We start from the raw sequence: 12,644 nt of genomic DNA, 5'->3' as shown, positions 1-12,644 counted from the left end.
TTTCAATTCGATTATTGCACGAATTGTATGAACTTGTAAACAAACTATTTTGCTCTCTTGTCTCTTGCCACCTCTCTGTTCGTATTTGTTTGCAATTAAATCGAATTAAACGTTGTGCAAAAGTTTTGTGCAGGTAGAATGAGCGATAATGATGCCGAAAGCGATACGGAGAGCTATTGTAAGTATTGACCTTAAAACCTTAACAAGAACGAAAAAAGAAGAAGAAACGAACGTTAAACCGCATACAATGTGGTAATCTCAATTTTCATGCATATACACACAGTTTTGACTCCAGTCAACGAGTATAATATCGTGGATAAAATTCAATTGGCAAATAATCAGCTTTTTGCATCGATAACCGAAAATAACGCAATGGAGATATTTGAAACAGAAACAATAACAACAAACAAAATCGATAAAAATTTGCTACAATCAAAACATCGTGTCACATTTTCATCTGATATTGAAGAGTATGAGGATGAAATGAGTGAAGCCGAAAGTGCTGAAATTCAGTACAAGGATGACGATGACGAAGCGATTGAAAAAGAAATTGCGGAAATTATCGAACGTGGTGAACGTCAACCATCGATAACAATTGAACCCATTGACAATGATCAAATCGATGGACTATTGAAACGAATCTCCATCGAAGAAATCTATTCAAACGATGAAGATAGCTTATCGGTTGATAATGATTATGCCACCGAATTAGAAGTTGTTGAGGAAATAAACGAAACCATTGTGAACGAAATGAAAATCAGTGAATTCGAAAAAACACCATCACCAGTGCCAATCATCAAATCAGACAGCGATAATGCAAATTTACGTGTACAAAATAATATTGAGACTGAAGAGAAGAAAAGACCACCGATACTAGGTGAAATGAATGCAAACGATAATCCACCATGTAGAGCGTGTAATAATAAAAGCACATCAGCACGAAATAATATAAAAAGTGCTGGCATGAAAAGATCGTCAAACACACCATCAAAACGAATTGTATCGGCAAATATGCAACGAAATGTGGTGAATAAAAACAATAGTAATCATGATGATCTGCTGAAGATTCATTTGAATGTGAGAGCATGTTGTGAAAATAAGTATTTAGATAATAATCGATTGCCACGATACAATGGATACATTTCACAGTATGGACTAAGCAAGGATCAATTGGAAATGCGGGAAATGAATCGCCAAAAATATTTAGAAAAACGTGCACGACGTGAACGCGAAATACAACGAGCAAAACAGCAAATTGAACATTTGAATGAATTGGCATTTCAACAGTGGCTCATTCGAAAAAATCATTTGGCCAGGCCAAAATACAAAAATATGTACGACACAGTGATGCCAAGACCACAATCAATTAAATACCATTCATCGACGAAATTTCAAAAATCAAGCGGAAACAGCTCATAAATACAGTACAAAAAAATGATCGAAATGAAACCCTTGCCATGACGAGTGTGTCAAAAATATTTCTTTTTTTGTTTTTAATTATTCTTGATAATCGCAAATTCTACAACAAACATCATCCGGTAAAATTTACATGAGCAAGGTTCTCTAAATTTCAAATGAAGTATTGTGAAATTTGTTGGACAAAAAAGAGTGTCGTTTGAACTTTGTGCAAATTGACCGTTATCATCAGTTATCCATACATTCAGTTTCTCTGACCTCTAATATTTTTATGTATACGCTTTAACTGCGATGGAATGTTTCATATGATCTAGGGCCATGGCGTCGTTTTATGTATGTATTGTATGAATTTGTACAGAAGTCAGTAACTCACACACAACCATGCGACTCCTTATGATAGCCACTCGATAACTACCACAACGATGATATAATACTTGTACACATATTCCGTTTTCCAGGAAATTTTTTGCCACTGTATGTTGACTGTGAGAGTAAGAGTGTATGTCACGCATATTAATGTCTCAACTGTGTTGTGATGAGAGACGGTGCATTCACATTTTGCGTTGCGGTTCACTGTTCAGTATAGACGTAGTCACCAACGAGCAACAAACATACCAAATTCCAATATACACTGTGTACACCAACTATTTTAGTGTCAACAAACACCAAATATCCAAAAGGTGAACATTTCAAAAATCAAAGAAATTGGACCAAATAGAACAAAAACGATTCAATAAAGACTTGACTGTCATCCAAACCAACAGAAACAGAACAAGTAAGAATTTATTGTTTTTTTTCTCTCTTTTTTTACCATTATTTATAAGTTTCCCCAAAGTGATTAGATAAAAAAAAAATGATTATTGATTTATAAATTAGGTTTTGCACATTGATTGCAAAGGTTACTTTGATTTCGAATGAATCATATATGATTTTGAAGTGTATGGCAAAAGATAATCTATTTTATTTACTGAATTCATGTCATAAAGTTAACAGAAAAAAAAAATCCAATACGAAACCGAATGACGCATAAACACGTATCATCATGTGTGAAAAATCAATAATTGTTGTTAATTTAGTTCGTTCAAACAAAACTGCGTTTACAATGAACTACGATTGATTAAAACGCACATTCAGCAAATAATCGCACAAACAACGACGTTGACAAATCTTATGAAATAAATATTCTAGTTTGCTCATTTATTTTGATCATGTTATTGGTTAAGTTGGATTTGCAACAACGAATGCTCATAGTTCGGGTTGCACATACCAACAACGACGATGAGAATGAAGAACAACGAATAGTTAATGAACGATTAAGTACAAAAGAAATTCGCGTAAAACGGATGATTAACAATGATATCAAAGCAAGTGCAAAGTGTTAACTACAGTTATTCCAACAAAATGAATTTCATCATATTTTCACCCAAATGATTCATAACTGGCTGGCATCTAACACATTCACATGATTGTTGGCCTATTTATAGAAGACTATGCGTTGGGTTTAACATGAACAAAAAAATTTTAGCAAACGGGGATAAAAGATAATGAATGAAATAAAACATAAGGCTGTGGTTTCATAAAATGCCACTTGCGTCAACATTTTCATTGAAATCAATGCATACAAGCCGAATATTCTTAAACTAAATAAAAGTCATGTTTATTAAACAGTCGACAGTTTGTCGAATAAATATTTGTATTCATATCGTGTTTTAAGAATTTCCTTCTCTCACGAACGGCAGCAAATTTTGATAATACATAAGCAATATCGTTTAATGCTAATGTTTTAAATAGGCAATCCGATAACAGTTTATGTGTATACAAGTCGGACCGACTGAACAATAGCAATGAAAAAAAAATGTTGATTGTGCATGAATTATGTCATACATATATTATCTGAAGTGACGAATTTCACTCGCAACCAAACTCCGAGTTAATTGAAATCAATTTCGATATGTTTTTCGTTGCACGTTCAATTTTATGCTTATTTAATAATTGGATATCAAAATTTATCATATGATTCATAATCGAAGAATTTTTTTTCGATCTCTTTTTCATTCCAAAAGGTGAAAATGTCGTCATTATATCCATCGTTGGAAGATATGCAAGTGCATAAAATGGTTCAGGCACAACAAAATGTCTTTGTTAATCAAATGACTGCACAACAACAACAAAAACCATTTCATGGGCTGCAATCGTCATTGTATGCACCGAAACCAATTTCAAGCACCCAAAATGTTCAACCAATGGCTTCAGCACCCGAACTATATCCAGGTCTAACCGATTTTATGGGATTGGAATTGAGTTCGGATGAGATTGCATTGAATATGCCAGAATACATGCAAAATGCTGTGCTCCCAATCGGTTCAATGGCACAGTCTGGTACAATGATTGCACCATTGTCACACCAAACGGTTGGTTTGCAACGCGCCCAAGTTACACATGGCATTCGTGAGGTTATTGTGTGCAAAGGAACGGACAAGAAAATTGGTTTACGTGTCAAAGACATTAACAATGGCATTTTCATAACGCTCGTGTGCAAGGATAGTCCAGCGGCTCTCGTTAAGTATGTTTTAACTCTTTTCCTTCTCTTAAAATAGATTTTGAATTACATTTTTTGAACATTGAAATCGATTATTTTACAGACTACGTTTTGGCGATCAAATTTTACAAATTAACGGCGAAAATGTGGCCGGCTTCAGTATGGACAAAGTCCATAAGGTAGGAATTTTAGTTTTTCATTAGGCAAAATTGATTTTTCACAACATTTGTTTTATACGTAATTCAAGATCTTCAAGAAGTGCCCGAAAAATGACATTACAATGGTAATTCGTGATCGTCCATTTGAACGTACTGTTACAATGCATAAAGATTCGACTGGACACATTGGCTTCCAATTTAATAACGGCAAAATTGTATCGATTGTAAAAAATTCGTCAGCAGCACGAAATGGTTTGTTGATTGAACATCAGCTGCTTGAAGTGAATGGACAAAATGTTGTCGGCATGAAAGACAAACACATCACCGAAATTATTCTTGACAACAAAGAACAAGTCATCACCGTCACCATCATTCCATCGTTCATATACGATCATATGATGAAGAAGTAAGTTTATTGAATCAAATTTTTTTTTTCTTTTTTTTTTCAAAAAAAACTTTTTCCCGCAGGATTCCAATGTCATTCATTCGTGGCTCCATGGATCATTCAATTCCAGACGTTTAAATAACATGAAAGTGCATTTTTTTACAATTTTTCCTAATGACTGCAAATAAACACACACACACATACACTTCCAATCAATTTACATTGATTTTTCGAAATGGAAGGAAAAAACTTTTAAATTAAAACCGATCTTCACACAGGACACAGGGAAAGCACTTACCAAAGGATACGAAAGTAAAACCACTTACAACGTTTATTAGCATATAAATAAATGCTACACAATCATATTACCACATTAGGTAATTTCATGCCAATTTCACTGCAAAAAATTGCTACAACGATTTATTTTTCTTATAACGCAATTTCGAATTCAATAAAATAAAACGAATTTTATATGTTAATCAACATCCATTTGGGTTTTTCATAATTCAAAAATACGTTCACAGGATATGAAATAGACTGGGTGTTTTTTTCGAAAATAATCTGTCATTTATGAACTGTAAGTATGAAATTAAGTATGGGCGGTGATAATTATTTTCAGCTAAGCCGGAAATATAATTTAAAAGAAATTCTCTCTTTGTATCAGTACTTACGTTAAATGTCATCGCATACATTTCCTACATTATATAAAGTGATAAGCCAAAAAAAAAAAATGGTGTTGATTAAAAAACATCACCGGCCGCTGTTCTTCAACAAACGTAAGAAATAAGAAAACATCAATGAATTGATTTTTTTTTACATTTTTATTCATGTTTCAATATTGTATCATATACCAATAGCATTTTATAGTAACAAAGCATTTTATAGTAATAAATATAAATTTATAATTTTTTTTTTGTTGTTGTGTTTGCGTAGAAAAAAGAAGTATATTTTTTTATCTTCTTCGTGTTGATTAAGTCTATATGCATCGTCGACGAATCAATTTTATTCTCAATTGTGATCATAATAAATTCAGTAGTTTGTGTTTTATCATTTTGTTTTTACTATATTTGCTCGTTAGAGTTTCGCAATTGATGGAAATGATTCCAAAAATGGAATTGATATCGTTTCCAAAACGTTGTACACTATTGCCACAATAGATTAATTTGATTTGTCTAAATGTTGATGAATTGCTTAGAATTGTTAGGTTTTACATTTGCTAAAAATGAAAAACGTTGCATAAAATCAACCGTATATAAAAAAAAGTATTTTTTTTTTCTCAATCAATTAGCGAATTAGGTGTGGTGTAGCAGCGACTAAAATAAACAAAAAGACATATATATTTTTCTTTCTATTGATTCGTCTTCAAAATGTGTTCCATGACAAAAAACAAATGTCAATTTCTAAAGGCGAAAAAAATACACCGAACTATATAAAGTTTTGGTTCCATTTTAAGATTTCGAATAAAATCGGGCACTTGTTTATTCGAATGTAATAAATAAAATGATATTTTCGTTTACATTCGTTCTTCAATTATTTCAACTCTTTTCTCTCTTTGTTTTTTATACGTATTTTATTTTTGTTCGTTAGCTCCGAAATATTTCTTTATTTATTTTCAATTTGGTTGAATGCATGATTGCAAATGAACAAATTGTTTTTCTTTTTTTTTGTTTCATTTTGGACTTATGCAATTCCAAAAGAAAGAAATTATCAAATATTTTAGCTATAATCATCAAATATTTTTTTTGTTCGTTTTATTTTTTAAAAAAATATGAAGAAAAACAAGCAAAAACAAAGCTTCCTGAAAATATATAATATTATATTTTTATTATGATTGCGGATCGGTCGCTGAACCATATACTGCAAGCATAAATAATTCCTTTCTTTTTTTGTCTAATTCACACCCATAATTGTTCCAAAATCTATAAAATACCTTATAGACGGGGAACTTATACACATCGAACAATTGTGGCAGAATAGCAGCACTTTATCAATTGTTTCAGCGATCCCATTCGCACATTGTTCAATACACTTAAATTTATTCATGGATAAAACAATGCATTTAGTGTTCACATTTGTGTTGGTTTTTTTTTTATTAATTTAATTTTATTCGATAAAATTGACAGAAACGATAATGAAAAATGCGAAATTGTTAAGAATGGTTTTGGTCTTCGACGTAAATCGATAATAATTGATAATGTGTATGAGTGTATAATTATCGTGATGGTTTTTTTTTTTTTGAGGGGGATCGAATTATCTTTTTTCTTATCTTGTTGATGTTTGTTTTTCGTGATATAATTATTACATTATTAATAGATATACATATAGATCATAGATTTTTTTTTTTATTTGCGTGTGAGTGTTTGTGATTTATTCTCGTATGGATTGACTTCTTTCTCATATTATTTGTATATTTGATAATGATCATTTTTTTACGGTTAATACAAATAACATGTAGTTTTTTTTATTCTTCTTTTAATTTTTTTCACATTCAGAAGACATAAAGAAAGGGTTTCGTTAAACTTATTTTGATAATTATTTGCTATTCTATTTTTGTTGTTTATTTACTTTTGCCCATTGTCAATATAGCATTCCACTCTTTTTCGTTCTACTCGGTTGTTCATTCTTAAAATTTGCTTTAAAAGAATCGCTTTAACATAGCATATGCGCTCTGATCGCATTCTTCATTAAATTCATCCAATTTCATGTGTGTAACGTTGTCATCATGAAACTCGAGTACATGAAACAACCGAAATTACACAGAAGACCGCAATATTATCGCATTTAAAATTCGTTTTCCATATCCATAGACACATCTGATTACATTGAAGAATTTTTTTTTTCTTTTTTTTATTTATTTATATCTTGTTTTGGATTTTTTTTAGTTAATTTTACCATAAAAAAGATTATTTTATTTTTATTTAAATTAAATTACGGTTAGATTATTCTGTTTGATGATTTTTGTGTAGGTGTGTGTATGTGTTGTTTTCATCTATCTCCTTTTGCATGAGTCAAAATCAATTTTTAAATGAATTCTAGCAAATATGGAAGAATAATATTGGTAGATTTGTTTGATATTTAAATTTTTTGTGTATGTTTTTGTGTTGGAAAAAGAAACAAAACAGAGAAGAAAAAAATACATTAGAATTTTAACGTTAGTTCGATTTATAAAAGAAGAAAAACTTAATTTGATAAAAAAAAAAAGGAATCCAAATCGAACCATGACGAAGAAGAAAAAAACTGAATGATTTTTTTTTTGTTTAAACTTAAGGAAATCATACCGCTTACTCATAAATATATATATATTTATCAATGGAGCAAATAAAAAGAAAAATTAAATATGCTGGACATTTCATCAAAAAATCGTCCTCAATCTTTTATAAAGTGCATCACCATATTTGAGTTGTTGTTGTTGTTTTGAAACAGTTTTTTCTATTCTCTCAATGATTCTTTTCTGTTTTTATTTTTCTGAATCTCCTGCTTTCTCTTCATTATGCCCACTGATTTTATTATTCTAATCAGCTGATACATCTATAATCTTTTCGGCACCGGTGCCATTCTCCTCGATGTGACCATTCAAATTGGAATTTCCGTTTGTTGTCACCTGTTTTTCTTTGCCAACAGCAATGCCAGCAACGGCGGCAGTGGCAGCAGCACCAACGGCACTTTTAGCTACAACCTTAGTCTTGCTTGCAACACCATTTGTTGTAGGCACTCTCGGCGATTTGGTGATCGGTGTTTTCGATTGAGTCGAAAGTGGTTTTCGCGTTGGTGTTGTCTTTGATGCACTTAACAACGACGATCTTGCCGCTGGACTCTACAAACATTTGATTAAATAAATTAGTATTGTACATACGGTGCAAACGAAGAATAGTTAACTGATAATTCCCATACCTTAGCTGCAGTTAGTGTCGAAGTCTTTGTTGGAGACACTTTTGTAACGGTCGATTTTGTAACGCTTGGTTTATCTGCAGTTAGCGATGTTTTTGGTTTCGTCAATGTCGTTGAACGAGCAGTTGTTGAAACTGGTGCCGATTTTACGCGCGTCGTTGATGATACCGTTGTGGTCTTTGTAGCTGTTACCTTTGAAGTTGCGCTTGATGCTGGCTTAGATACAGTTCTGAAAACGAGCCGAAAAATTGATAGTTCATCTTGATTTCAGATTTCATTACAACAACACGAAATAATAATTTACCTTGCACTCAATGGAACTCGAGGAGCAGCTGTTGTGCTTGTACCGGCTGGTTTTGAAAGCGATGTTTTTGTAGCTATAACAAATAAATATGAACGAATAATTTACGAATGTAGGTTGAACATAAATTGTAATTTACCGGTAGTGGTTGCGCTAGATGTGCGTGCTGTAGCCGGTTTTAATGTAGTACCCGATGTACGCGTAGTTCCTGTGGCCGATTTTGTGGCTGTGCTCAATGTAGTTGTCTTTTTCGCGACACTCGATGTCGATGTAATGCCAGCTAAGAAAAAGAATGAGTCAAACGCCAATGCATTTAGCATTAATTTCATTGATTAAAATGCATAAATATAAATGTACTTACATCCGTTACTAAGTGGTTTACGTGTGATAGTTGATGTGGTTGTTTTCTTTTCCACAGTAGTGGTGCCGACCTTTGGTGCAACGGTGCGCGATGCAACTTTTGATGTGACCGTGGTTTTTGGTACAGTAGTTGTGCTTGGTTTTGCAGCCAATTTCGATGCTGCCACTCTTGGCGCTGTTGTTGTAGTAGTGGGTTTCTTTGTTGCTGTTAATTTACTCTTGACTTCTGGTTTTTTCGTTTCGGTTGTCTTGGTTTTGGGCGAAGCAGCTTTTGCAACACCAACAGCAGCCGCAGCAACGGCAGCTGTAGTTGCGACTACAGCAGCGGCCGCAACAATCGGTTCATTGACGGTGCTTTCGACTATTGGATGTTCGGGTTGTTCTGGCTGAGATTGAGGTTCGGGTTCAATTGGTTGTTCGATTGGAGCCACAATTTCTTCAACGCTTGGTTCGTCGGACACAATGAACGGTTGTTCATATTGCATAAATTCATGTCGATCTTCAGATAAGATATTTAACTCTGATTCAACAACGCCAGCCGATCGGACTGGATCAATGTCCATATCTGAAACTGGTGCACTCGGTATAAATTCATGGGCATTCAGAGATGATTCCGAGAAGGTAAACATATCTTTAACTAAAAAAAATTGAAAAAATAAAAGGCACAAGAGATAAAATAAAATCGTAAAAATGCACAAGTTAAACAAAAACGAACCTGAACTGTCGCATTCAATGGCCCTATTGCGGTTAATTTCATCGAGATCAACTGGTGTTGCACCCATAAGTTCTGTATCATGTTCAGCGTAGTAGGAATTTGGAACATTTTGTTTAATATCTTCATTATCTTCAAGTAAAATCGACTTGCATTCTGTGGCCAGTTCCTGAACTAAGTTTGTGATTGGAGTCGGCTGTTGAAGTTGTTCACTATTAATATTCAATTTTTCACCTTCTGATGAGAATTCCTTGACCAATTCCTCCATTTCGCCTTGCATATCGTTTAACAAGTGATTATTCGATACAACCGGTTTCGATACATAATCAACCAATTCATTTTCTTGTGAAACATCATCGTCCATATCATCGGGCAATGGTTGAACGGCATTCATATCAACTTCTTGTTGCTCCTTGAATGGATTATTTTCATCATTATAGAATGACATATTCATTGGATCACGTTCGGAAAATTGTTGTCCACCACCATTGGTTGTTGGTACATCACCACCGGCAAATAGTGTATCTGGATCTTCAGCAGCCAATTCTTGCTTTTCATCACCGTGCATTGCTTCTTTCAAATTCATTTCCTGATACGAACATTGTGAACTGGACGATTCGGGACGTTTAACATCTTTTAATTCATCAACATCAGCAGTGGTAATGAGATTGGTATCATTGGTCACAGCATCAGCGACCGTGGTAGTGACGGTAACGACATTTTCATTATCACATTGGATATTATCGAAATTGAGTTCGTTTGCTGTCAATTCGGATGGTCGCTGTGATATTTCGGTGAAATCATTTTCAGCTGGCAATACAATATCATTGTCATTCATTAAAATTGCCGTTCCTTTGCGTGGACTTTGCGATACCACTTCATCGTCCAAATCAAAACGATTGGTCAATCCATTGCCAAATGGTGAACTGACCGATGTACGTTGTGGCGACACCGGAACAAATTCTTCGGCATTTGGATTCAATTGTGAGTCCATCTCTTCTTCTAAGTCTTGTTCGTTACCTGGGGGAGAATCACAAAAGAAAAGATTAGAATTAATTTTAAATAATCGACAAATAATTGAAAAAGAATCAATAACAATAATTATTAAATAATGGAAATGCTATGTTTAAGTGTTCGTTACCCAAATCCGAATCGTGTTCAGCAGCAACTGACGATGAACGTTCAGCCCGATCCAATTCAAATAGCTCTGGATGTTCGGTTTCTTGTTTTTCTTCGAGTAGCTACACAAAATAAATAGTAAAAATAGTATAAAACATTTGTTCAGTATGAAACGATAAAATGGATTTCATTTAAATGACAGAATTGAATCGAAGAAATAAAAATAAAATGAATACCTCAGTGCAAACTTCTTCTGGCTCGGCAAATGCCTGAGCTATTGCATGTGATTGTTGATTGACAAAGTCTGTTTCGCCAATCGATGCAGTTGGCGGTGTGGGTGATGTGATGTCTTCTTCAACGGCTTCTTCTTGATGTTGTTCACTTGAAGCAGCCTCTTCCGGTTGTTCAATCTCCAATTCGATTGGCGTTTTATTTTCCTGTTCGGGTTGTTTCTCTTTATCGACTTTAATGTAATTCCATTCGTCGTCTGAATCTTCGCCGCTTTCAGCTACCACCACGTTTTCAATAGGAACTGAATTATTCGTTGGTAACACTGGGAAATATAATAAAAAATAAAGGCACATATTATTCTCCATGTTTGTTGTTGTTGTTGTTGATGTTGCGGTGAATTTATTTATTTATTTGTTCACGACAAATGTCGACATTCAAAATTCCTATAAATAGTCAAATTCTATTGCGTTCTTTGGCGTGTGTTTTAATCCCAACGTCTTTTCATTTTGTGAAGAAAGCAATTTCATGTTTGTTAATTAGATGCAGTTGCAAATGAAAGTGACATGTATACGTACAAACGTACACATACCCTCACTCACACACACACACGACACAATTCAACGTCGATGCATAAGCACGTACATTAATGTAAACAACGACTAACAATTTTTGGCTTGGCATTGGGCTTCTTCTAAATTTAGATGAACTGTGCGCAATGAAAACAGAACAAAATTATTCCCTTCTGATTACGGTTGCTGATGAGTGCACGACACGCTTAGTTGGGCGTGTATTTCGCTTTATCTTTTTTTACAAAAAATTTCTCTATTTTTTCTTTCCTAGACACAATTCATCAACATAGACAATGTTGTGTGCTCGTCTATAACAAAAATATGGAATCATATTGATTTATTCGCATGATTATGTGACAATCGAAGCGGAATAAGCGACCATCGAGAAGATCGAAGAAGCGAATGTAAATTAGAATCGATTTTCCTAATTTTATCTATACAAAAAAAGTGTTATGATAAAAATGAAGTCAACTATTTCGTGTTCTGCAGAGAAAGAGATGTTTCATTGTATCTCTTATCTTATTCAGTTGGTTTCGCTTTTTCTTAATAAATGGCCGGTGGAATATTTTCTAGTCGAAACTTCAAGAGCAAACATTTTGTTTAAGCATTGAATTCAAAAATGGCGCAGACAATCTTTAAATAATTAAATTTCATTTCGACTTTTGTTTCGATGTGCAATCCAGTCCAGAGCGGAATAACCGCAATCGCTATTAATAATAAAGATATTTTTGCCGAGAGTCGTATGACTTTCGGCAAAATGAAGTTTTTCATCCATACAATGGTGCGGCTAAGAACTAATCTGTTTTCATCTACCAAATGAATCTACTTCAAAACCTGAAGCAAAATATTAAGCGTCTGTCAGATAGAAAGCGGGTAAAACATAGATAAACATACGAGAAGAGTGTCCGCCATCGCCTTATTGAGTGAAGTGTGAGTTAAATGGTGCCTATGTGCGTGCCGCAAACT

The 12,644-nt window shown here is 33.7% G+C and overlaps 3 protein-coding genes across 4 annotated transcripts in view; 2 read left to right on the top strand and 1 right to left on the bottom strand.

Moving 5' to 3' along the window:
* The first annotated feature begins 65 nt into the window (after positions 1-65).
* Positions 66-1,987, top strand: LOC116345328. 2 transcript variants are annotated; one of them, XR_004201496.1, is made up of 3 exons: positions 66-178; positions 284-1,749; positions 1,875-1,987. XR_004201496.1 is itself a non-coding variant. In XM_031774591.1 (2 exons), exons 1-2 carry the CDS (start codon positions 139-141, stop codon positions 1,417-1,419), a joined length of 1,176 nt encoding a protein of 391 aa, XP_031630451.1. In that variant the 5' UTR covers positions 66-138; the 3' UTR covers positions 1,420-1,768. The 2 variants fall into 2 exon arrangements, 1 of the variants encoding a protein (XP_031630451.1); XM_031774591.1 differs by lacking the exon at positions 1,875-1,987 and having other exon boundaries at positions 284-1,768.
* Positions 1,988-1,998: 11 nt separating this feature from the next.
* On the top strand, positions 1,999-4,683 carry LOC116345329 (syntenin-1-like). The gene is made up of 5 exons (XM_031774592.1): positions 1,999-2,191; positions 3,480-3,979; positions 4,059-4,134; positions 4,203-4,519; positions 4,582-4,683. The coding sequence occupies exons 2-5, from the start codon at positions 3,486-3,488 to the stop codon at positions 4,634-4,636; spliced, it is 942 nt and encodes a 313-aa protein (XP_031630452.1). The 5' UTR covers positions 1,999-2,191; positions 3,480-3,485; the 3' UTR covers positions 4,637-4,683.
* A 2,039-nt stretch (positions 4,684-6,722) lies between these two features.
* The window catches only part of LOC116345413, an 80,530-nt gene continuing 74,608 nt past the window's right edge, over positions 6,723-12,644 (bottom strand). The window contains exons 11-18 of the mRNA XM_031774732.1: positions 11,115-11,431; positions 10,901-11,000; positions 9,763-10,779; positions 9,049-9,684; positions 8,827-8,967; positions 8,691-8,763; positions 8,390-8,615; positions 6,723-8,312 (exon numbers count right to left, since the gene is read on the bottom strand). Coding sequence (XP_031630592.1) covers positions 8,010-8,312; positions 8,390-8,615; positions 8,691-8,763; positions 8,827-8,967; positions 9,049-9,684; positions 9,763-10,779; positions 10,901-11,000; positions 11,115-11,431 — 2,813 coding nt within the window. The 3' untranslated portion in view covers positions 6,723-8,009. The remainder of the gene's footprint in view (positions 8,313-8,389; positions 8,616-8,690; positions 8,764-8,826; positions 8,968-9,048; positions 9,685-9,762; positions 10,780-10,900; positions 11,001-11,114; positions 11,432-12,644) is intronic.

Source organism: Contarinia nasturtii, unplaced genomic scaffold, assembly GCF_009176525.2.
Source record: "Contarinia nasturtii isolate CC-2019 unplaced genomic scaffold, AAFC_CNas_1.1 Cnas_scaffold_1240, whole genome shotgun sequence".
NCBI lineage: Eukaryota > Metazoa > Arthropoda > Insecta > Diptera > Cecidomyiidae > Contarinia > Contarinia nasturtii.
The sequence above is the reverse complement of the archived record's forward strand: the minus strand, read 5'-3'. Positions and strand labels throughout refer to the sequence as shown.

Excerpts from the sequence above, each read along its gene's own strand:
- LOC116345328 (XM_031774591.1), top strand. The coding sequence starts at position 139 with ATGAGCGATAATGATGCCGAAAGCGATACGGAGAGCTATT. Across the intron at positions 179-283 it reads AAGCGATACGGAGAGCTATT|TTTTGACTCCAGTCAACGAG; the intron begins GTAAGTATTGAC and ends ATATACACACAG.
- LOC116345329 (XM_031774592.1), top strand. The coding sequence starts at position 3,486 with ATGTCGTCATTATATCCATCGTTGGAAGATATGCAAGTGCATAAAATG. Across the intron at positions 3,980-4,058 it reads AGTCCAGCGGCTCTCGTTAA|ACTACGTTTTGGCGATCAAA; the intron begins GTATGTTTTAAC and ends ATTATTTTACAG. Across the intron at positions 4,520-4,581 it reads TACGATCATATGATGAAGAA|GATTCCAATGTCATTCATTC; the intron begins GTAAGTTTATTG and ends TTTTTCCCGCAG.